The sequence below is a fragment of the Lithobates pipiens genome, unplaced genomic scaffold (genome assembly GCF_037356315.1).
Source record: "Lithobates pipiens isolate NorthernLeopardFrog02 unplaced genomic scaffold, aLitPip1_a1.2 Scaffold_30, whole genome shotgun sequence".
Taxonomy (NCBI): Eukaryota; Metazoa; Chordata; class Amphibia; order Anura; family Ranidae; genus Lithobates; species Lithobates pipiens.
The window spans coordinates 82,805,152-82,831,193 of record NW_027507791.1 but is presented as its reverse complement, the minus strand read 5'-3'; the positions used below and the strand labels follow the sequence as shown (position 1 = coordinate 82,831,193).

Sequence of the window (26,042 nt, the reverse complement as noted above, 5' to 3'; positions counted from 1 at the left end):
CTGTTCGCCCAACTTTGTCCGTCCAACAGTTTCGGCAAACAGTCCGCTCAAAATTAGCATGGACGGACATGGCCACACACGACGAACGAACAGTTTGCTGAAACCGTGCGCGATGACGTGAACGGCACGTACGACGGGACGGAAAATACGACGTCCTATACACTGCATTATAGCTTTCGGCGTGAAAATCCTTTCTGAGCATGCGCGCAACTTTGTTTGACGAACAAGCCTACACACGAGTGGACTGTTCGCTGAAACAAGGTTTCAGCGGACAGTTTTTCGGAAATTCCGAAAAACCTTGTCCGTCCAACTGTCCGCTGAAACTGTCCGCTGAAAGCCCACACACGAGCGGACTGTCCGCCCAAACACTGTTCAGCGGACAAAGTTGGGCGAACAGTCCGCCCGTGTGTACGCGGCCTCAGATTTCCTGATGATTTTTTCCTTCAGATTTACCAAAACCATGTAGTAGATGGGCCTGCCTGATTGCATGAGAAACCGAAACTATATGAGAAACCAAAACTATATGAGAAATCTAAACTGCATGAGAACTGTAAATTGCATGAGAACCGTAAATTTCACGAGAAACCGTAAATTGCATGAGAAAACGTAAACCACATGAGAACACGTAATTTACATGAGAACACGTAAACTACACGAGAAACCGCAAATTGCATGAGATCGTAAATTGCATGAGAACGTAAATTGCATTAGAAAACATAAATCGCATGAGAACGTAAATTGCATGAGAAACCGTGAATAACATGAGAAATTGTAAATTGCATGAAAAAAGTAAATTGCACGAGAAACCGTAACTATATGAGAAACCGTAAATTGCATGAGAACCGTAAATACATGAGGAAACGTAAATCACATGAGAACATAAATTGCATGAGAAAACGTAAATTGCATGAGAACGTAAATTGCATGAGAACGTGAATAGTACAAGAAAACTAAAATTGCACGAGACAAATGTAAACTGCACAAGACCGTAAATTGCATGAGAATGTAAATTGCACGAGAGAGTAATTGCGCGAGAAAATGTAAATTGCACGAGAAAACATAAATTGCCCGAAACATGAACTGCACGAGAAAAACGTAAATTGGCTATAAAAAAAAAGCATCCGCAACGTAAAAACACAAAACCCTAGGCAGCCCTGTCTGCTAAACACCGCTGCAGCGTACACCACCGTCCAGTGCCCCTGCCGCATGAGAGGGAGTGATTGGGGGCAATAAGGCATGAAACACAGCCTCGGTTTACGTAAGGACCCAATAAGTTCTGCAAATGCCGAACCTCTGACTCACAGGTGGATCTGTGGGGAAAAAGGAACTGGCAGGCGGGCAGCCAATCATGCCCCCCCCACATGAACACAGGGAGAAGAGGGCGGGTGCCCCCTGTGAGGCTGGATCTAGATCCACATTTGCCCCTGTATATCAAACAGAAATGCCCTACATAAGCCTGCCACGAGCAGAGAGAGAAGCCGCCGAACGTCGTCCTCTTAAATCCAAGACCCAAAAGTGACGTCAGCGTCGCCCGGAAATGACGCTGACACCAGAGTCAGCGACCACTAGGAGGAGGAGGCAGAGGAGGGCAGGCTTTATGCAACCTGACTCCTCCTACAAACAAAGGCTGACCTGCGGTCAGCCCTACGCTTATCCAGCATAAGGCAGGGCACTACACATAAGATTTTCTTGTCTCTTTCTTGGGCTGGGGTTGCAAACAGCACCTCTTGGTACCTGCTATATGGCATTACTTTATCCATATTGCACATATATCTTTAAGTTTTAAAGAATTAGCTCTGAACTCACATTTGTACTAAAATGCTTTCTTCTGCTATACCCAGCTCAATTTTCCTGCAGCCCATTTACACTATTGCAATGCTTTAGTGCACGTGTGTTACTGTGCATTGCGTTACGACAGCTCAAGATGCATTTATTTCTGGAAACGCACCACTGCAACACACATTTATTAGCAAGATATGTTGTCGAATTGCACTAACGCATGTAATACCACAACCACGTACATGCAGGCTCAATGTAATGGCAGGTTGAAATCCATTGTTACCAATAAACCCAGTTGACACCATTGATGTGCTCTGGGTGAAAATGGAGCATGCAACCTATACACGCAGCACATTAAAACACATTACATTCACACTGCAACACTTGTTAAGAAAAACAAGTATTTTAGCTTCTGCTGTGGACAAAAAAATGTACATCATCCAAGCTCATTAAACTATACAGAAAAACTTCATATCGATGCAGCACATTAAAAAAGACAACTCTATTGCATTTAATGCATGTTAGCACATGCTACACACATTGCACATGGTGCAAATCTGCCTAATGCCAATGGATAAAGTCACACAGAGATATAGCAGGGATAGGCTGGACAGTTCCATAGACATCGATGACCTTTTCGCATCATGTGGCACTTATCTCAGCTCCCTTTGTCTATAACTGCTATCATGTGATACTTAACGGGCCTGTAAAGTAATAATGAGGCCATTACAGGGGAGGTCAAATGAACTGACATTTCTGACTGTCATCTCTGTTGAGCCCATAATTCAGTAATGATCATCAGATCTTGTTTCCTAACGGCTGCTTTATACTGAAAAACTAATTGGATAGGAAATGAAATTGATAGTTATAGAACACTATGCAAACACGTGACTTCCTATATGCCTGATTATAGCACAAAGCATAGTCACTCTTTCTTTATGAACTCAGAAGTTCTTTTATACATTATAAACAGTTTCAAGCTTTGAGCCAACAAAGCTGTATGATCAATCGACAGCTAAATTAGTGACATGACTCTCTGTCACATATCCTAAGTGAATGAATGCAGAATGTTGCAGTTGACACATAGTAGAGTTGAGAATTCAGGCGATGGCTGTATGTGAAGCCAGCCATAAAGGTCAATTAAAGTCTCACATTTTGTACAACTCACACTGAGCACAGCAGGCTAACACAGAGCAGCACTGTTGATTGGAATACTGTGCAGGGGGTGCGTCAGACCGCTGAGGACCTGGATGCTATGCTCTGTGTGAAAGCAGTGGTTTGGCTCACCAGTCATTAATCAGCTTCCTACTGTGTCAAGCGCTAACACATAATTAAAAAAATACAACAAATGCAATATTATTTACATGTTATGCTGCCTGACTGCATAACAAAGACGCAAGGCTTCATTTGGGCTTTAGAGCAGTATTCAACTCATCCAAGAATTCCTCCAGAGGTTGTTGGGGTTTCTTGAGCTTTGGCTGACTGACCTCCCATTTAATGCGGGCTGAATAGTTTTGGGTCAATCCCACTTGGCAGAGCCAGCTGCATGTAAGAGGGGTGCAGTGATGTGCAGTGGAATAACGCACTTAGTCCCAGTGCAATGAAAGAACTTGTATTGAAATAATGGGGGCAACTTCCATTGAAATCTATGGATACAAGTCGGCTAGAAGTCGCCTTGAAGTAGTACAGGAACCTTTTCTGAAGTCGGAGCGACTTCAGTAGTGTACATTAAGACGGCTCTCATTCACTTCAATGGAATTTCTTCTTATGTCCAGCAACTTGGGGCGACCTGAGGTCTGACAAGTCGTTGTAGTGTGCACCAGTACTTACAGGGTGCCATTAGAAAGTAAAGCCTCGTACACACAATCGGATTGTTGGCCAACAAAACTGTGGAGTTTTGTCCAAAGAGCGTCGGCCCAAACTTGTCTTGCATACACACGGCCACACAATTTCTGGCCAACAAACAGGAATGTAGTGACATACTACATTGTTTTTCAGCTCTTTAGAGCCACCCTTTGGGCTCCTTCTGTTAATTTCGTGTTAGTAGAAGTTTGGTGAGTGTTGATTCGCGCTTTTCATTTTGCACTGTTCCTTTTCCCACTTTTCATTTCACACTTTGTTTGTTTCTGAACGGCCGTTCATCAACTAGACATGTTGCGGAATCGGAGGAGTTAACGTGTTATTTATTTTTGCCTTGGAATTATTGCTTTGATATAATTTTTTTGGTTGAACAATGATTTGATTTGGTATATTTTCGATATTTTTGGATACAAAGAATGCACTTTTTGGTTAAGTTCTATTGGCAGATAGCACGTCTAATTTTATTTGTTTTCTTTTTTTATGCACAATTTAAAAAATTGTGTAGAATAATACTTGGCTATGTGTTTTACATCAAATGACAGTTTGGGAGTAGGCAGTTACATTAAAAAAAATACAATGTAAAATTAACAATGGACACCAACATAGTTGTATCTTTGAGCCTAAAAACTACGGGATAATGGCGTTGTTGTAACTTGCCCAAATAAAAAAAAAAGCATAACAACATTATTCTTGATATCACAAAAAAAAAGCCTTTGAAAATTTGTTTGCAATAACTCCATCAGTATCACCAGCAAAGCAGCTTCATTATTATGCCCTGTACACACGGTCGGACATTCCGAAGACAAAATCTGTCTGATTTCTTCTGACAGATTTTGGCCCAAACTTGTCTTGCATAGAAGTTGTCAGAAAATCCAATCGTTCAGAACAAGGTGACGTACATCACGTACAACGGGACTATAAAGAGGGCAGTAGCCAATAGATTTTGTCTTGTAATTTATTCTGAGCATGCTTGGCACTTTGTGAGTCGGAATTGTCTACACGATCAGAATTTAAACAATCGGATTTTGTTGTTGGAAAATTTTAGGTCTCAAACTTTGTGTGTTTCGGAAATTCCGATGGAAAAAGTCAGATGGAGCCCGCACACAATCGGAATTTCCGACAACACAGTTCGATCGCACATTTTCCGTCAGAAAGTCCGACCATGTGTACGAGGCTTAAGGTCAAAATTCTCAGCAAAGACAGTAATAAAGGGTTTCTGTGTCTTCCCCTCTCTGATGTTTTTTATGCGTAAATAAGTATTCTGCCTTGCAATATTTTTTCCTTTTTGTTTTGTTGAGAATTCTGAAGCACAGAACAATTAATAATAAGAAAGCATTGTAATTTTGAATGATTTGTTTGGGGTAACACTTTTTCTTATAGTGATTTATACTCCAATACCTTGAAAAGTAACAGTTTGCGTTACCACGATTTCACACTTTTTCTCCAACTTTATCTACTACAGACTCTCCCCGAAATCTGCTCTGAGCAGGATGAGATGGACTTTCTAATGGAAGCGCTTATAATCAGGTAATACTATTACTGCAAGTGCACGTTGCACAGCCAGCCCTGTATTATAGACTAATGGTGAAATCGTAGTGCCATCTTGTGCCTGTTTAATGAACTACATCTACCCTTCACTGTAACAGAAATCTTCACAACTGTTTACACAGCTCATTACAGAAAGCACAGTGGGGCAGTCACTAAAACTTTGAGTGTGCAAAATCTGGTGCAGCTCTGCATAAAAACCAATCAGCTTCCAGGTTTTATTGTCAAAGCTTAACTGAACAAGCTAAAGTTAGAAGCTGATTGGCTTCCATGCAAATCTGCACCAGATTCTAAATGCTCCCGCTTTAGTAAATCTTCCCCAGTAATCTATGCAGCCATTGCTCTGACTGGATTGCTAAAAACCTTTTGCTGGCTGGACTGTTATATATTTAGGAAATCTGGTTGCCTTGGATTTTTACTAAATGTAATACTCACTCATAGCTCCCAACTGTTCCTGATTTCGAGGGACTGTCCCTGATTTGGAGCAATGTCCCTCTGTCCCTCATTCCTCCTCATTTGTCCCTCATTTTGGTCTGATCCATATAGTTGTATATAAAATGCACTTTTTATCTTTCAAAAAGTGTTTCCCAGTGCTAAACCTTTCATTCAATTTCTACATTTGTAAATTTTAAAAGCCCTTGTAGATTTAATTAACCTTTTTTTAGGTTAATTCTCCTTTAAGGGGGTTTGGCAGGGGGGCGTGTCCCATGCCTACATACATTTGTTAGCAGGTGTCCCTCATTCCCATCTCAAAATGTTGGGAGGTATGCTCACTTACAAAAGGTTGAACTAACTCAAGTTTACGTTTGATATTTTCTGTTAATTGTGATCATTTTGTTTGGCTTAGAGTTACTGAGAATTTTCCCAGGCTGGTAGTTACTCATCAGAATTTAGCCACCCTTGCTACACTGCATAGCTGGGAAGGAGGGGGGTGAGGGTGACACCATATTCTCCATTAAAGTCCAGCTCCGGGGAACTGAAAAAAAAAATGCCCTTGCAGTGGGGCTCCCGATCCCCACCCGCCTAGGAATCCAGTAAAAAGCATTTTTAGTTACCTTATTCTGCGCTCCTGAAGGGGTTTTCTTCCATGCAACTGGTCCCCCAATGCCGATCCATCCAGCGGTCACAGATGAGAAATCATCAGGTACAATGCCGGATCCACAGTCCTGCATTTAAGTGGTGATGCTGAGGACCCAGCAAAAACCCAGAACATCAGAGAGAAGAGGTGGGTACTGGCTGCAGGGGGGAATGAGGAATGGGTTAAAGCTAAAGTTTAGGTATAGCAGTTGTTACATTGGTCCGGCTTGGACAGTAGCCAGTACCACTACAGTGATCTCTGCTAGCTTCCATACCAACCAGCTACCCTGCTGCATTGTGAACAAAGGAGGTCACCACTTGGCATTGGGCCCCATTCAAAGAAGAGCTTTGTATTTTCTCAAAGAATGTAACATGTTCTCTGATTGGAAAAGGTGGAGCTTGTGATGTCATTGCCCACCTCTCCACCTCGTTCATTTTGAAAAAATGTGGAGTGTTCCCTGAATGGTGCCTGTGCCAAGTGAACAACTCCATTGCATTCACAAAGCAGCAGGGCAGCTCCTTGGCATTGGGACCTGTAAGCTAGTGGAGATCATTGGACTAGTGTGCCCACTACAGTGATTTCCCAGCCTCCATGAGGATTGGCTAGGTATGACACATATGTACTTGCATTGGTCCATGATGTAAAAATTGCCATACCTAAACTTCAGTAAAAATCATATTACTTGGTACCCTAGGAAAAATTAGGATTTCCCTTTGCAATGTGGGGGGTGCCCCATTGCAAGGGTATTTTTTTGTTTTGTTTCCTGGAGCTCATCTTTAAAGCTAAGGACTACAGAACTGGTCTACATACATTAAAATACATTCATTTTTGTAATTAAAGTAGATCTCAAGCCAAAAAAAAGTTTTCATTGGATAGAGTAAGAGAGGGTTATAACCCCTGTAAAAAATGTTTTTGTTGTTGCACCATTTGTGTCCCATTGGGGTGATTTTGTCCTCTCAACAGGACGTGAGAGAAAATCTCTCCATATGGAAGGAAATACCTGGTTATTGACATGGTCACCAGAATTAGCACCCCCTTAAGACGATTTCCTCTCTTTTCTTTGTCCTAGTTACAACTCAAAATTTGGGTTTTTCTTTCACTTTAAACTTTTATGGTCTACAAGGACAAACAGGGATGGGGAATATTCCTAAAGAGGACACAGACATCAATAAAAACCTGACAAGTGCTCTAATCCCTCTCCACTCTATCCAAAATTATGTGTTTAGTTATACTTTAAAGCTTTTAGTAATGGTTTTAATACTGTATATAGTTGGCATTCAGCTTTAAAGGGAAAACACTTTTTTTTTTAATCTGTAGCAATCCTTACCCCTAATCAATGTGTCTTTCTCTTAACATTTTTGCTTTGCGAGCAGTGGCTTAACTACCACTTTACATAGAAGAAGTCAGAAATTTCTCAGTTGGGTTCTTGTATGCTGTCTAGATGTGCTTGGAACCTATTCTCTTTCTGGCAAACAGAAATTAGATCCAACAGAACTTAAAACTAATAAGTAATTTTATGAGTTTTGTCCAACAGGCACAGAGAAGTATGCTGCAACCTTCTTTTATGTTACACTTGTATTACATTTTGATCTTATGCATAATGTTTTAAAATAGAATTATAAGCAAAACTTTTTTTTTTCATTTTGGATAGAGGAAGGGAGCAATATAACCCCTGTCAGATTTTATTTTGCCATCTGTGTGCCATTGGGGAGATTTCCCTTAACTTCCTGTCCCATAAGCAAACAGGAAGTGAGAGGAAATTCCTGCAAATTAAGGGATTTCCTTGGGGACCCTCAGGTCTCCAGAACTGTTCCCATTGAAAGATTTGTAAGAGTTACTTTTTGGGATTTTCTTTTACTTTCACATTTAATTATAATGGTAAACAGGACAAATAGGGTGAATTTCCTTTCACTATACTTTAATTAATACCCTTTTCTCTGTTTCTTGTGTACAGCAAATTCAACCACCAGAATATAGTGCGTTGCATAGGAGTCAGCCTGCAGACACTTCCCCGCTTTATCCTCCTGGAGCTTATGTCTGGTGGAGATATGAAGACCTTCCTGCGGCAAAATCGCCCATGGGTGGTGAGTAGACATGTGCATTCGTTTTCGTCCAAATGCATTTTCGTCCGAATTTCAGCTATTTTCGTTTTCGTTTTGACAAACGATAACGAAAGCACAGAATCCGAAAAACGAAAGATCCGACATAAATAAATGCTTTATTTTCGTTTTCATTGTTACAACAGTTCGATATAGAATAGGAGATTCGACGTGACTCTGACAATAACAATCTGTGTCTGTAGAACCTGTGGTCGAATGTGCCTAACCTTACCTCTATTAGTCCAAGATTATATAGAGAAAATATTCGACAGAGAAAAAAGATTTGACAGAGAGAAAAGATTCTGCAAGTTACTGTCCTAAAAAGTGTTTGGGGACCCGGGTCCTGCCCCAGGGGACATGTATCAATGCAAAAAAAAGTTTTAAAAACGGACGTTTTTTCGGGAGCAGTGATTTTAATAATGATTAAAGTGAAACAATAAAAGTGTAATATTCCTTTAAATTTCGTAGGGGGGGGGTGTCTATAGTATGCCTGTGAAGGGGCGCAGAATCTGGAAGCCCCCTTTAACAAGGGGACCCCATATCCCACCCCCCCCCGTTTGAAATGGTAAGAGGGTACAAAAGTCTGGTATGGATTTTTAGGGGGACCCCACGTAAAAACATTTTTTAATTTGACGCAGGGTTCCCCTTAATATCCATACCAGACCTGAAGGGCCTGGTAATTGAATTTGGGGGACCCCCACGCTTTTTTTTTTTCTTTTATCGATGACTTTCAATGAGTGTTCTCTGTATTACGGAGCCGACAATTCATAATAGCTGCGAATGATTTTAAAGGACTTTTTTTCCTGCATAAATGACACTTTGTGCAGGGACAGTTTTAAGCACCAGAAACATGCGCCCCTTCACAGGCATACTATAGACACACACCCCCCCCCCCCCCCCCCGTACGAAATTTAAAGGAATATTACACTTTTATTGTTTCACTTTAATCATTATTAAAATCACTGCTCCCGAAAAAACGTCAGTTTTTAAAACTCTTTTTTGCAATGATACATGTCCCCTGGGGCAGGACCCGGGTCCCCAAACACTTTTTAGGACAGTAACTTGCAAATTAGCCTTAAAAATTAGCACTTTAGATTTTGAACGTTGGAGTCCCATAGACTTTAATAGGGTTCTAAAGTCACACGAAGTATGCTATATACTAGCTCCATCGAATCTTCTTTATACATTTGACAGACACCATAAGCCTTCAAAGACAGATTCGACCATAATTCATGTGGATTTTCGGACGAATCCAATTTTTGAACGAAAAACGAAATAAATAAAAACCAATTTCGGGAGTAACTAAATAAATTAATTTTCCGGATGAAAACGAAATTCCGAAACAAAATATTTTACTCTGCACATGTCTAGTGGTGAGTAAAATTTGACAGAGGTTTGTTTGTTGAAAGATTAGCCATGCCTGTAGATGAAGTTGATGGAGTTGTGATTACCCTGTATGCATAAGTAACCATTGTAAAAGTAATCCACTCTCACAAACAGGCCCTCCTAACCCTCTTGTCTTCATTTGTGTTTTAACTGTAATGACTCTTTTCCTTTTGTAAATCACTGTGGAAACTATTGGCTCTTCTTAAATCCTATATATTAATATAATAATAACTACCAGAGCAGAAAATGTCTAGAAGGTTTTTTTTTTATTTTTTTATTAGAAGTGATTGTAAGTGACCACCTTCCAAAACAACCCAACCGGCTAATGCCGCATACACACGATCGGACTATCCGGTGGACAATTCGCCCGTGTGTGGGCTCCGGTGGACTTTTTCTTCCCAAAAGTCCGGTGGACTTGCAAAGAAGTCTTGACTCAAAATTGTCCGCTGGACAATCATCCTGTATGTGTGCTAGTCCGCCGGACTTTTGAAATGAACGGACTTGCCCACACACGGAGTAAAGTCCGTTCATTTTGAACGTTACTCCAGGTAGACGGGACTAGCGAAGGAAGTCCCGCCGGGCTGGGTGCTCGGATAAAGGGTCTGGTATGGACTTTGGGGGGACCCCCACGCCGTTTTTTTGGCGTAGGGGGTTCCCCTTTAAATCCATACCAGGCGACGGGGTTCACGAGGTGTCAATCTCGCCGATGGAGGCGGCGACGACATTGACTTCCTTCGCTAGTCCTGTCTACCTGGAGTCATGTTCAAAATGAACAGACTTTTCTCCGTGTGTAGGCAAGTCCGTTAATTTCAAAAGTCTGGCGGACCTCCGCCAAAAGTCCAGCGGATTATCCACCGGACCTAGTCCACTGGAAAAGTCCGGTCATGTGTGGGCGTGTGTGGACAAGTCTGCTCGTTCGGAAAGCCCGGCGGACCTCCTCTAGTTTGGTTTCGGAGTTTGTAAAGTTTTGTTTTGTTTTCGTTAAATTTTGTTTTTGTTATTTATTAGAGGGTTAAGAACTTGGATAGGGATGGGAGGTTATGGGATGCCCACTTGACCTCAGCAAACTTCAGGAACAACATTATATACAGTTATATATAATCTCCTCTTCTCTTTCCTCCTGCACACACTTGCCAGCTTTTGCTGATTCACTCTTGTAGGATCTGGCAGACCCCTTGTCAGATCAGTAATGGCCTATTACAGGCAGGAACTCGTAGCCCCTTAAGTGTAGCACAGATGGAGTGAAACAGCTTGTAACCTTTCCTCCTGCTTCCTCTTTGGCCACTGATCCCAGCACCACCTCTTCAGGCACTGCCAGCCCACCTGGTTGCTGCTGCCCCTTTCACCAGCCCTCCTGGCTGCCTTTCTACACCAGTCCACCCGAGTGACTCTTCACCAGCTCTGACTATAGGAAAAGGATAGAAGACTTAACCACACTGTTGTCTTCAAGGGACACTGGCTACAAGTGGCAGCCTCCCCTCCTTTGTTAGACCCCACAGTGCTGCTCCTGTGCCCCCAGGAAGACCTCCTCCTGTAGGTTATTGGCAGGATCCTTCCAGCACCTTAGCCCTGGGCCCAAGGCAGGATACCCCCCCCAGACTAGTGGGTACCCTTCAGGGTCACCGACAGCCTCCTCAACACTGCATCTCCATCTTCCACCCGACTGCTCCCGCTGGCATGGCCCATGTCTATTTATGAGGTATTCTCTGCCCCCTGTCAGCCTACCTCTGGGGATTGGCCAAGGACCCATAAATATTAGTGGCAGCTCCTCCTAACCTCCACCCTTTAGTTCTAGAAGGTTCTCTACCTTCCAGACCAGGGAGAGGCACCAGAGAGCTGCCAGGATGAGTCACTCAGCCCTGAACTCCCAGGAACCTTGACCCAATTAAGACTCAGAGTTGAGTCAGAGTATGGTTTGCCTGCTCTAATTCTATCAGATATACTAGAGCAGGGGTAGGCAACCCTAGTACTCCAGCTGTGGTAAAACTATGAATCCCAATCGGGCAGCACAGTGGTGTAGTGGTTAGCACTCTCACCTAGCAGTAAAAAGGGTCGCTGGTTCAAATCCCAACCACGACACTACCTGCCTGGAGTTTACATGTCCTCCCTGTGCCTGCGTGGGTTTCCTCCGGGTATTCCGGTTTCCTCCCACAATCCAAAGACATGCAGGTAGGTTAATTGGCTTCTGTCCAAATTGGCCCTAGTATATGAATGGGGACCTTGGATTGTGGGCTCCTTGAGGGTAGGGACCAACGTGGGTGTGCAATGTACAGAGATAGGGACAATTGTAGACGCTCACTCAGGTTGAACTGGATGGACTGGTGTCTTTATTCAATCTAACTAACTATGAAACATGCCTCTGTCTCTAGAATTCATGCCTATGATTGTCAGGGTCTTGCAATGTTTCATGGGATTTGTAGTTTCATCACAGCTGGCGGGTGAGGTTGCCTACCCCTGTACTAGAGGGTGCTACATTTAATTTACTTGGTAGGGTAAACATATGATCTACTAGGTGCTCTTAATAAAACATGATTACACTAAAATGTTTTAGTCATATCTATACATGTTATCAATATTACATATTAAGCAACATCAAATTTTGCCTCTGCCTAGAACCAACCATCATTGTTAACAATGTCAGACCTGCTCAACATGGCCAGAGATATTGCCTGTGGCTGCAAGTACCTGGAGGAGAACCACTTCATACACAGGTAGATACTGAACATTCTGAACTACAGAAATTAGCACTGAACTAATATAAACCACAAAAAATTTCAATGTTTCAAAGCAAAAAATAAAATGTAAAAAATCTTATATTTCACAGCATTGCCAAGAATAAAAGAATAGAATAATTTGTTTCTCAGAAGAGGGAGATAGAGTCTCCGCCAGTGCTGTACATACTAAAAATAATCGTTCCTAACAGCCTCAATTCAGATAACAAATTTCAGGGCTTGTTTAAAAAACACTTGCAGACCGGCTCACACCGATGGAAGAGGGAGGGATATTGTTGTTATGGTATCAGCTAGCTACCATAACCCAGTATCCTCTTCAGTGAGCGGTCAGGTTTCAGATAAAAGTGGTCTCTGCAGCGAATTCACCACAAGATCACTTTTATCGGTGGCGGGAGAGGGCCCCCCTCCCGCCACGCTCCGGTGCCCTCCGCCAGCATCGGCGGAAACAATCAGATCCTTCTTCCTACTTGACATGGCGCTCCATATCATTGTAGGGCTGAAGCGACATCAAATTGTCACTTCCGTCAATAGCTCTTAAAGGGACATTTTATTTTTATTTTTTTCAAATGACATTTTTTTTTTATTGCATTTTAGTGTAAATATGAGATCTGAGGTCTTTTTGATCCCAGATCTCATATTTAAGAGTTCCTGTCATGTTTTTTTTTAATTACAAGGGATGTTTACATTCCTTGTAATAGGAATAAAAATTACATTTTTTTTTGTAAAGAACAGTGTAAAAAAATAAAAAGTAAAATAAATAAGAAAAATTTTTAACGCGCCCTGCCCCGCTGAACTCACATGCAGAAGTGGACGCATACTTGACTAGCGCCCGCATATGAAAACGGCATTCAAACTACACATGTGAGGTATCGCTGTGATTGTTAGAGCGAGAGTAATAACGTTAGCACTAGACCTCCCCCTGTAATGCAAAACATGCAACCTGTAGAATTTTTTAAACCTTGCCTATGGAGATTTTTAAGGGTAAAAGTTTGTCGCCATCCCACAAGCGGGTGCAATTTTGAAGCGTGACATCTTAGTTATCAATTTACTCGACGTAACATCATCTTTCACAATAGAAACAAAAAATTGGGCTAAGTTGTCTGATTTTTTTATTCCAAAAGTGTATTTTTTCCCAAAAAAGTGCACTTGTAAGACCGCTGCGTAATTTCGGCGGGACAGAAAGTATTACAACGACCACAATTTTATTCTCTAGAGTATTCGGAAAAAAAAACAATATATAATGTTTGGGGGTTCTAAGTAATTTTCTAGCAAAAAAAAACCCTGATTTTAATTTGTAAACACCAAATCTCAGAAAGAGGCTTGGTCCTTAAAGAGGAAGTAAACCCTGATGAGTTTACTTCCTCTTTCATTCCCTGCAAAGGCAAAGCATAATGGACTACTATGCATTGCATAGTAGCCCATTATGTGTCACTTACCTGACACAGGAGCCAGCGAAGTCGCCGCTGTCCCCTGTAGTCCGCCGCATCTATCTTGTTGGTGGGGTCTCGCAGCTCCGCCACTGTCATTCAGCAAAGCCGCGATTACGTCACTCCCACGCATGCGCACGGGAGCCGACACGCGCGGCAGCTCCGTCGCTGAGAATGCTGCGCTCAGTGCGCCTGCGCGCCGCTGTCTATGGCGCATGCGCCGTAGACAGCGGTGCCCGTTTTCGGGCAAATATCTCCTAAACCATATAAGTTTAGGAGATATTGCTTGGACCTACAGGTAAGCCTTAATCTAGGCTTACCTGTAGGTCAAAGTGGTTTGTAAGGGTTTACAACCACTTTAAGTGGTAAATTTGATTGGTTGCTAATAAGAAACACACAATAGGGGATTGTTACTAAAGCCTAGTACACACTAGTCATTTTTTTTGTTCAACCCAGCAGGGCAGAACGAAAAAAACCTGACAGGAGGAGGAACCGCTGTACTAACTGTGTGATGTTAGTACCGCTGTTCTATTGAGTTCTGACAAGGGGACTGCACCCCCTCCGCACCAGAACACTCCGGTCAGCACTCTCAGCCATGGACTACGAGCGCTGACCAGGAACCAATTGGCAGACCATTTTCAGTCATGCCCCTTCAACAGAAGCCAGTACACATGCCTGACATTCGGCCTGTGTGTTCTAGGTTTAAAACTTGTACACATAGAATTTGGTGCAGCTGTGCATATTAACCAATCAGTTTCTGGGTTTTATTGTCAAAGCTTAAAGTGGAAGTCCACCCTAACAATCAAATTCTCCCCTGCAATCATTAATGTAAAGTTCAGCCTTATGTCTCACATGACTTTGAATCTACTTCCTTCTGAGTCTAAAAGCAGCCACTGGGTGTGGTTACTGAAAGCTAGTGACATCACTTCCTGGGAGGGACACTGTTCCTGTGTAGCCAACGGGTGGATGGGAGGATGGGAGGAGCTAATCATAGGTTTCTGCTCAGTGTTCTCTCATTGTACATCCTAATTCATGAGAAAATTAAGAAATAAAAAGCCCAGTCTACACTGGAGGTGGAGGGGGGCACTGTCAGTGTAGCTGGAAGTGCTCTGGGGTCTTGGCTCACATTCTACAATGCTCATAGTGCGACTTGTCATTCGACTTTAGACACATAAAGGCACATAACAAGTCACAGCCCATTGATTTCAATGGCACCCGTTCCCATCTATGCTACTTTGAAAATCAGCGACTTTGAAAAGGTACTTGCAATGCTTTGATGCAACTTTGATCCAGAGAGTGTAAAGTTGGATCAAAGCTGCACTCAAAGTCTCATCAAAGTCACACTCTAAATCGTGCAACTTTTTGGTTGCAATAGTGGAAACGTGACTCATGCGACTGTGTCCAAATTCCCATGACAAGTCACAGACCATTGATTTTAATGGCACCCATTCCCATCTATGCAACTTTGAAAATCAGCGACTTTGGAGAAGTACCTACAATGATTTGATGCAACTTTGATCCAAGATGCACTTGGGGGTCACAATAGTGGAAATGTAGACTAAGGCTGCTTTTCCACTGGTATGAATTGTCATGTGACTTTGGACACATAAAGTAACATGACAAGTCCCAGCCCATTGATTTCAATGGCACCCATTTCCATCTATGCGACTCTGAAAATCAGCAACTTTGAAAGGTAGCAGCAATGCTTTGATGTGACTTTTCATGCAACTGTTATCTAGAGAGTGTAAAGTTGAATGAAAGCCGCACTCAAAGATGCATCAACATCGCACTCTAAACCGTGCAACTTAGGGGTCGCAATAGTGGAAACATAGACTAAGTCACACTCCAAAGTCGCACTCTAGCCTTAGGCTATGTTTCCACTAGTGCAACTCCAAAGCTGTGCGATTTAGAGTGCCCCTTTGAGTGCAGCTTTGATCCAACTTTACACTCTGGGTCAAAGTCGCATCAAAAGTTTCATCAAAGCAGTGCAGGTATCTTTTCAAAGTCACATAGATGGGAACGTTTGCCATTGAAATCTATGGGCTGTGACTTGTTATGCGACTGTGCCAAAAGTCGCATGACAAATGGAAACAGAGCCTTAAACTCATTACTCATATGTAGCTCCCTCAGTTGGGCATGTGCCACACCATGCATACCATGCCCATCACAGTGCCACACCATGCACACCGTGCCCATCACAGTGCCATGCAAAAACAACCATGTGGTTGCACACGGTAGAAAATCTGCAGAATGTTGCATTGTAATTTATGTTATAGTTTCTATCAAACAGAACATACTTCTGAAGCCTGCCCTTCCCCCTCTCTCAGGAGAAACTGCTATCCAAAACTAGGCTATGAAGACAGGAGGAGATCTGAGAAGGAAGAATGGGGGCGGGGTTGGGCAGGTCTAGGCATGTCTGTCTAAAAAGGACAGGCGGGATAGGGTTGGGGCGTGTAGAAGAGAAGGACAACATTTCCAGGAAGTGAGAGGCCCCCATGCAGAATTCAGAAATAAGGAAGTAAAGTTGTCCCTGAAGAACAAGAAGAAGCTGATTGTCTGGCTTTGATTAGACTTTCTAAGCTTGGCAATCAGCTCAAAGATAAAGATATTTTACATATAATTAATAAAAAAAAAAATTTTTGGACTGGACTTCCACTTTAACTGCTGTAGCTGCACAGTAGAAAATTGTGTGATTATGTGAGATTAATTGATGCAAAATGTCACTTGTGTAGCTTGCACCATAGGAGGCCATTTGTTCCCTTTGTTTTGTGATTGATTACTAGTCCTAGAGAATAATTAGTAGTGATTTTAATATTAGGTTTAAGCTACTGAAAATGATTCGTGTAGCTCTAGCCATATTGATGATCAGTATAAACAATCATTTAACAAAACACTGAGGACAGACAGCCATATGTCTGATCTGCAGGGGAATAAAACCACCAATCTTTTTAGCTACCACCTCTGCCTTCGTTCCCATGATGCTTTGCATGTAAACATGATAGTGATGTAACATGAACTTCTTAGCTATTATTAGGGTAAACTAAGAACAAATCCATATTTACAATGAATGTTTTCCATTAGGGATATTGCAGCCAGAAATTGCCTTCTGACCCATACCAGCAGCGGACGTGTGGCTAAAATAGGTGACTTTGGAATGGCTCGGGACATCTACAGGTAAGAATTCCAATTCTTTTATAACTGAGGCCGATTCATAAAAAGCCAAGCAAAAGTGTCTGTACTGGATCTCAGAACTTACGTGTTTTTAGTTCTCTCACCCAACAGATGAAAATCTTATACAGATGTAGCACCCTGATGTTTAGGCAGGGTTGCTTCTAAATTTACCTGCCAGGTGTAGTAACCTTGGCTCATTGTTAGGGATCAATTGAGTTCACCCTAAGTCTGGAATTACTGCACTCAATTGAATTCACCCTAAGTCTGGAATTGCTGCACTCATTTGAGTTCACCCTAATGCCCTGTACACACGGTCGGAAATTCTGACGGAAAAGGTCCGCTCGGATTATGTTGTCGGAAAATCCGATCTTGTGTGGGCTCTATCAGACTTTTTCTGTCTGAAATTTTGACGGAAAAAATTTGAGAGCTGGATCTAAAATTTTCCGACAAAAAAAAATCAGATCGAAGATGGGGGAGGAGGAGCTGACCGGAGCAGACGTGCGGTGAGCTCTGCTCCTTACGACCCAGCCAATCAGATGTGGTAATCCCCTAATGAAATGATGAGGCATGCCTGATCCTTTCTCGGATGAACCTTGATGTTTTCAGTGGCTGTCCTCCCTTAACTCATTACTCATGCCGCATAGAGATTTACATTCCCGTACCTGCACTGTTAGCGGTTTCCTGGTCGCTCAGTGGCAATCGAAGAGCAAAGGCGGAGACAGAGGAGGAGGGAACGGCTGCCGCACACAGTTGTCACTGTAAGCGCGTGCTCTCCTCTGGGTTTAGCCGAAGTCCTACAAAGTTTTTTCAGCAGACCAATCACAGGCCCAACCTCTGCCAAGGATCTCGAATGGTGCCGGAGGATCCCGAACCCGGTGGAGAGAGTCGAGAGGGATGGCAGATAGGTCGGTGGAGATCAAAAACTCCCGCTGAGACCCGGCAATAGCAGCCGACCAGGCAGACAGAAGGATACAGAGCCTTGGCTTTTCCAGGTCGCCCCATCGTCCCACTGGTCACAGAAGATCGGCGTTCTACGGTGGGGGACACCTCCAAAGACACAGTTCTGGTGTTTGTTTTTTTCTCTTATGTATCCACATAGACTATTTAGACTGAAACAGACCCGAATATAGACCTGGATAAGATATAGAGGAAAAGAGTTATACTGTCAGTGGGAGAGTGGGAGGCTCATTGAGATAATAAATACATAACAAAAAGGCCCATTATTGAGACTGATTGAGACTGACAAGCCCACTATTGAGAGTGATAAGCTTTAATATTTTCAATATGCTGCCTAAAAGCACCCACTCACAAAAGGCAAAAAGGGGGTCAGCAGGAGGGACCATGAAAAATATCCCAAACCCCTCAAAACCTACCTCTGCCCAAAAAACAGATCTAAAAGGTTTCTTTAAACAATCAAATCCGCCAATTCAATTAGAAAACTCAATAACAACTGAGTTAGATTTTGATACATCTCCCAAAGATATAGAAATCAGATTAAATGGTAGCCCGGAGGGCAATATACAACAGAGTATAACAGATGCAGAAGAAGCAGCAGTAGGATCTGATTGGGATATGCGGTCATACATAAAATTATTACCAAGAGAGGATATGGATAAATATATATATAGATTGGAAACCTCCTATAAAGTGGAAATTCAGACATTGAAGACATCGGTAACGGATGCGCAAAATAAGGTTGATATTATAGATTCCAAATTGATGAACATAAATCAAAAGATTTCAGTGCTGGAGGGAAAAAAATCAAGAATCTGATAGACATATAAATCATCTGATGAATATTACAGACGAATTGGAAAATAGAAGTAGATGAAATAATATTAGAGTTAGAGGTTTGCCAGAAACAAAGGGACCAGAAGGGTTGAAAAATATATTGCAAGAAATATTTAATATGGTATTAAAGCGACCCGGTGTAACCGATACAGAAATTGATCGAGCACATAGAGTATAGGGATTTAAAGATAAAGACCCATTGAAACCAAGAGATGTGATCTGTAGGATATATTTCTTTCATGTCAAAGAAAGTATCATGGCAGCTGCACGGCAAAAGAAGAGACTTTGAGTTTGAAGGGGATTTCCCTTCCAGCTTATAGTAAATCAAAACGGACAAAAGATCATTTTCCGAGATCCGAGAGATCTCCCAGATTTTGAAAAATCTTCATCTGCCTTCATTGGATTTACCAGCATGGTCACAATCATATACTGATATTTCATGGGGACTATACAGAAGGAGATGGGGGGGGGGGGGGGCGGAGGGCAGGGAGTGAGGGGTTTTCTTTTTTCTTTTTTTTTTTTCTTCATACGTTGGTTAAGGTTATAAATGTAGATATATGAAATATCCACATCAACACAGAATTTTTTTTTATTTTTTTTTTTTTTGTGGTTTACCCATATGATATGTTTACAAATGTAGATATATGGAATATTTATAATAGCATAGTATAAAATGGAAATATTTACTTCCTTTTTTATATATATATATATGCTGGCTATGGTTTTAAATGTAGCTATATGAAATATTCATATTAACACAGTAATACACTAAACTTACAATTAAGCCACTTAGGGTAGATATAATACACTATGGAGATTTCTAAATATCTGGATTCTGGAAATTAAATGGTAGAGGTTGGGAGTTGGGTGGGCGGTGGAGGATATTTGTATTCTTATAAAGGAGGGGGGAGGAGGGAAAGAAAAGAGAAAGGGATTTTTTTATTATTACACAGGTTGGGTATGCTCATAAAATTAAATACACAAAATCATTTTTTTTTTTTTCTCTTCTTCTTTTTCCCTCCCCGCCTTAACTCTTGGCCCTCTTATGTTTTTTTTTTCTTTGGATTTGCCTATATATGCTTTTTTAAGAGGAGATGTTATAATAAATAAAGACGCCTGGGTCAGACATGTCTTCTTGTAGGGAGGTTACCTTTAAACCCCCAAGTTAGGGACCTTATTAGTAAGGGTAGACTTAAAGAAGTCAAGTAGGTAGAGAGAGGCTGATACGGGTGGGTGGTTTGAGTTTATGTGTGATTGAGAGTATAAGTGAGTACTGTGGAGTAGGTACAGTGCCTTGCGAAAGTATTCGGCCCCCTTTAACTTTTCAACCTTTTGCCACATTTCAGGCTTCAAACATAAAGCTATAACATTTTTTTTTTTTGTGAAGAATCACCAACAAGTGGGACACAATTGTGAAGTGGAACGAAATCTATTGGATTTTTGAAACTTTAAAAAAGAAAAAAGAAAAGTGGGGCCTGCAAAATTATTCGGCCCCCTTGCGTTAATACTTTGTCACTCTTCCATAAAGGCCAGATTTGTGCAGTGTACGACTGATTGTTGTCCTATGGACAGACTCTCCCACCTCAGCTGTAGTTCTCTGCAGTTCATCCAGAGTAATCATGGGCCTCTTGGCTGCATCTCTGATCAGTCTTCTCCTTGTCTGAGCTGAAAGTTTAGAGGGACGGCCAGGTCTTGGTAGATTTGCAGTGGTCTGATACTCCCATTTCAAAATGATCGCTTGCACAGTGCTCTTTGGGATGTTTAAAGCTTGGGAAATCTTTTTGTATCCAAATCCAGCTTTAAACTTCTCCACAACAGTATTACGGACCTGCCTGGTGTGTTCCTTGGTCTTCATGATGCTCTCTGCGCTTTCAACAGAACCCTGAGACTATCACAGAGCAAGTGCATTTATACAGAGACTTGATTACACACAGGTGGATTCTATTTATCACCATCAGTCATTTAGGACAACATTGGATCATTCAGAGATCCTCGCTGAACTTCTGGAGTGAGTTTGCTGCACTGAAAGTAAAGGGGACGAATAATTTTGCACGCACCACTTTTCAGTTTTTTATTTGCTAAAAAAGTTTAAAATATCCAATAGATTTCGTTCCACTTCACAATTGTGTCCCACTTGTTGGTGATTCTTCACAAAAAATTAAAATTTTATATCTTTATGTTTGAAGCCTGAAATGTGGCAAAAGGTTGAAAAGTTCAAGGGGGCCGAATACTTTCGCAAGACACTGTATGTATTGGGACGATAGAATTTGCAAAGCCCCCCTTTTTTTTTTCTTTTTTTTTTTCTTCTTCCCCTCCTTTGAAGTCTTGCCAGTATGATAAAAATATGTTCCTATATAGGACTAAATGCAGCATCAAAAAGATCACAGGTCCTACACTCTCTCCATAGATAAAATGTTGGTATCATCCTCTTTCAGGAGACTCATTTTCGCTTAGACCATATACCCAATATACATAATGGATATTATCCAACCTGGTATCATGATTCCTTCGCCTATTCAAAATCTAGGGGAGTCTCCATAGCAATTCATAAATCCATACCGCATAAAGTAATTGAAACTTATAGTAACAGGGATGGTAGAGCACTTTTACTGAAAGTAGCCATGTATGGTAAAAAATATACTTTTAATAATATATATTTGCCTAATCAAGAGCAGATCAAAGTCGGAACACAACTCTTAACAGATTTAATGGAAAAAGCAGAAGGGGTGACAATAATTGGTGGCGACTTTAATTTTGTTCTTGATCAGGAAATAGATACTACAGCACTCTCGATAAAATGGAGAAAAAATGAGAAGAAGAAGTTTAACCACTTTCAGACCGGACCATTTTGCTGGTAAATGACCAGAGGTCTTTTTACACTTTGGCACTGCGCTGCTTTAACTGGTAATTGCGCGGTCATGCAATGTTGTACCCAAACAAAATTTGCGTCCTTTTCTTCCCACAAATAGAGCTTTCTTTTGATGGTATTTGATTGCCTCTGCGATTTTTATTTTTTGCGATATAAACGTAAAAAGACCGCAAATTTTGAAAAAAAATGATATTTTCTACTTTTTGTTATTAGAAAAATCCAATAAACTCAATTTTAGTCATACATTTAGGCCAAAATGTATTCAGCCACATGTCTTTGGTAAAAAAAAAGTCAATAATTGTATATTTATTGGTTTGCGCAAAAGTTGTCACATCTACAAACTAAGGTACGTTTTCTGGAATTTACGCAGCTTTTAGTTTACGACTGTCTATCTCATTTCTTGAGGTGCTAAAATGACAGGGCAGTACAAAACCCCCCCAAATGACCCCATTTTGGAAAGTAGACCCCCTAAGGAAATTGATAAGAGGCATGTTGAGCCCATTGAATATTTTATTTTTTTGCCTCAAGCGATTGAATAATGACAAAAAAAAAATTTTTTTTTTTTTTTTACACAAAGTTGTCACTAAATGATATATTGCTCACACATGCTATGGGCGTATGTGAAATGACACCCCAAAATAAATTCTGCTGCTTCTCCTGAGTACGGGGATACCACATATGTGGGACTTTTTGGGAGCCTAGCCGCGTACAGGGCCCCGAAAACCAAGCACCGCCTTCAGGCTTTCTAAGGGCGTAAATTTTTGATTTCACGCCTCACTACCTATTACAGTTTTGAAGGCCATAAAATGCCAAGATGGCACAAAACCCCCACAAATGACCCCATTTTAGAAAGTAGACACCCCAAGCTATTTGCTGAGAGGCATGTTGAGTCCATGGAATATTTTATATTTTGCCACAAGTTGCGGGAAAATTACAAACTTTTTTTTTTTTTTTTTTTTTTCACAAAGTTGTCACTAAATGATATATTGCTCATGCATGCCATGGGCATATGTGAAATGACACCCCAAAATAAATTCTGCTGCTTCTCCTGAGTACGGGGATACCACATATGTGGGACTTTTTGGGAGCCTAGCCGCGTACGGGGCCCCGAAAACCAAGAACCGCCTTCAGGCTTTCTAAGGGCGTAATTTTTTGAGTTCACTTCTCACTACCTATTACAGTTTTGAAGGCCATAAAATGCCAAGATGGCACAAAACCCCCACAAATGACCCCATTTTAGAAAGTAGACACCCCAAGCTATTTGCTGAGAGGCATGTTGAGTCCATGGAATATTTTATATTTTGCCACAAGTTGCGGGAAAATTACAAACTTTTTTTTTTTTTCACAAAGTTGTCACTAAATGATATATTGCTCACGCATGCCATGGGCATATGTGAAATGACACCCCAAAATAAATTCTGCTGCTTCTCCTGAGTACGGGGATACCACATATGTGGGACTTTTTGGGAGCCTAGCCGCGTACGGGGCCCCAAAAACCAAGCACCGCCTTCAGGCTTTCTAAGGGCGTTACAGTTTTGAAGGCCATAAAATGCCAAGATGGCACAAACCCCCCCCCCCAAATGACCCCATTTTAGAAAGTAGACACCCCTAAATTTAGGGGTACACTAGTGAGACTAGGTAATAAATGGCGGGTGCCCTGAAACTATAAAAAAATAACTAACCAACCAGCGTCACCTGTAACAGTTATATGGTGATCACTGGTGAAAGGGTTAACTAGGGGGCAATCAGGGGGCTTTATGCGGTAGTATATGGGGGTCCCTGGCGCTATAAAAAGCTGCGGCGAACCTAAATACCTACCTGCCTAACTAGCGTCACCTGTGACACTAATACAGCGATCAGAAAAACGATCGCTTATTAGGCTGGGTTCACACTGGAGCGATGCGGGAACGCCACGAATGCGCGGCGGGTTCCCGCATCGCATGCCTCCCGGCGGCAGTTCACACTGCCCTATGCGAACTGCTGGGAGTGTCAGTGAAATGTTAATGACACCCCCAGATCAGTTCGCATATCGCAGTGCGATCTGCAAACTTGGATCGCATGGTGTGAACACCCATGCGATCCGATTCTGCTGCGGACCAAAAAAAGGGTCCCGTGCGAGTTTGCGGCGGGTGCGGCGGGTGCGACACGAATTCAGCCATACTATCTGTATAGCTGAACTCGAATCGCACAGAGATCGGATGTGATTTGCACTGCAGTGCGGTGCGAATCACATCCGTTCTCATAAACCGCTGCAATGTGAACCCAGCCTTAGTGACACTGGCGACGGGGGGTGATCACGGGGTTAAACCTTTATTGGGGGGGTTAGGGGGGTACCTTAGAACTAAAGGGGGCTAACCCTAACTGCCCTAACAGTTATTAGTCACAAATGACACCTGCCGGGTGATCAGGGGGTTAAACCTTTATTAGGTAATAAATGGCGGGTGCCCTGAAACTATAAAAAAATAACTAACCAACCAGCGTCACCTGTAACAGTTATATGGTGATCACTGGTGAAAGGGTTAACTAGGGGGCAATCAGGGGGCTTTATGCGGTAGTATATGGGGGTCCCTAGCGCTATAAAAAGCTGCGGCGAACCTAAATACCTACCTGCCTAACTAGCGTCACCTGTGACACTAATACGGCGATCAGAAAAATGATCGCTTATTAGGCTGGGTTCACACTGGAGCGATGCGGAAACGCCGCGAATCCGCGGCGGGTTCCCGCATCGCATGCCTCCCGGCGGCAGTTCACACTGCCCTATGCGAACTGCTGGGAGTGTCAGTGAAATGTTACTGACACCCCCAGATCAGTTCGCATATCGCAGTGCGATCTGCAAACTCGGATCGCATGGTGTGAACACCCATGCGATCCGATTCTGCTGCGGGCCAAAAAAAGGGTCCCGTGCGAATTTGCGGCGGGTGCGGCGGGTGTGGCGGGTGCGGCGGGTGCGGCGAATGGCTGAACTCGAATCGCACAGAGATCGGATGTGATTTGCACTGCAGTGCGGTGCGAATCACATTCGTTCTCATAAACCGCTGCAATGTGAACCCAGCCTTAGTGACACTGGCGACGGGGGGTGATCACGGGGTTAAACCTTTATTGGGGGGGTTAGGGGGGTACATTAGAACTAAAGGGGGCTAACCCTAACTGCCCTAACAGTTATTACAGTCACAAATGACACCAATGCAAAAAAAAAAAAATGACATTGGTGTCACTGTGACTGGGGGGCAGGGGTAATTGGGGGGGTGATCGGGGGGTAAAGGGGGGGTGTGAGTGTGCCTGGCATGTTCTACTGTGTGTGGGATGTGTTGGTGCAACTCACTGATCCGCTCTCCTCCGTGTCGGAACGAAAAATACCGACACGGAGGAGAGAATACATCACTTCCTCTCCTGTGTTTACATTACAGGAGAGGAAGTGATGTCACCGGGGATTTCCATTCGTCGGGAGCGATCGCGAGGGGGTGGCCATGAATGAATGGCCGTCCCCTCGTCCGGGATCGCTCCCGAACGAAAACCGACCGCCGCAGGCACCGGGCGGGGGCCCGATCGGGCCCCCGACCCGCGGGAGGCAAAGCACGTACATGTACGTGCTTATGCCTGCCCGTGCCATTCTGATGACGTACATCGGCGTGAGGCGGTCGGCAAGTGGTTAAAGAGATGATGACTAGATACCATTTAGTTGATATATAGAGGGTTACCCACCTGCTAGAGAGGGACTATACATTCCATTCCAATGGGAAACTCTGAAGTGTATTGTAAGGGGCTAGTTTATAAAACATGGGGCGAGATTAAAAAAAATAAAAGGGAATAAAATAACACAGCTTTCGAATGATATTAATATATTGGAAAAACAACATAAACATAATCCATCTCAAGAGAAATTAATAGAAGTTACAGCAAAGAAAACAGAATTGAGAACCCTATTAAATGAACAAACCCTGCGGATTATAGATAAAACCCATTCCTTATATTACCAACAAGGAAATAAACCCAGTAGATTACTGGCTAGAGCATTACGCCAACGAATAAACTTAACATTGATTGCTAAGATAAAAATTGAAACTGGGGATTTAGTACATGACCCAAAGGGGATCCTGAGAATATTTCATTATTTCTTAAAGAGACATTGGAACAATGGGGAGTGGGCCCAATGCTCCTGGAAAAAATAATGGTTCTGTATCAGAAGCCTATAGCCAGAATATGAGCAAATGTTGAAATATCTGAATCAATAACTATAACCAATGGAACCCGGCAAGGATGTCCCCTGTCCCCATTATCATATGTGCTTGTTATGGAACATCTAGA

The 26,042-nt window shown here is 42.4% G+C and overlaps 1 protein-coding gene and 1 long non-coding RNA gene across 2 annotated transcripts in view; one reads left to right on the top strand and one right to left on the bottom strand.

The window, feature by feature from the left end:
* The window catches only part of LOC143943030 (uncharacterized), a 200,283-nt gene that overhangs the window by 86,275 nt on the left and 87,966 nt on the right, over positions 1-26,042 (bottom strand). The gene's annotated exons all lie outside the window — the stretch shown is intronic.
* Positions 1-26,042, top strand: part of LTK (leukocyte receptor tyrosine kinase) — a 346,777-nt gene that overhangs the window by 300,151 nt on the left and 20,584 nt on the right. Inside the window, exons 22-25 of the mRNA XM_077464517.1 lie at positions 5,102-5,166; positions 8,217-8,346; positions 12,361-12,458; positions 16,988-17,080. Of these exons, the coding sequence (XP_077320643.1) occupies positions 5,102-5,166; positions 8,217-8,346; positions 12,361-12,458; positions 16,988-17,080 (386 nt within the window). The remainder of the gene's footprint in view (positions 1-5,101; positions 5,167-8,216; positions 8,347-12,360; positions 12,459-16,987; positions 17,081-26,042) is intronic.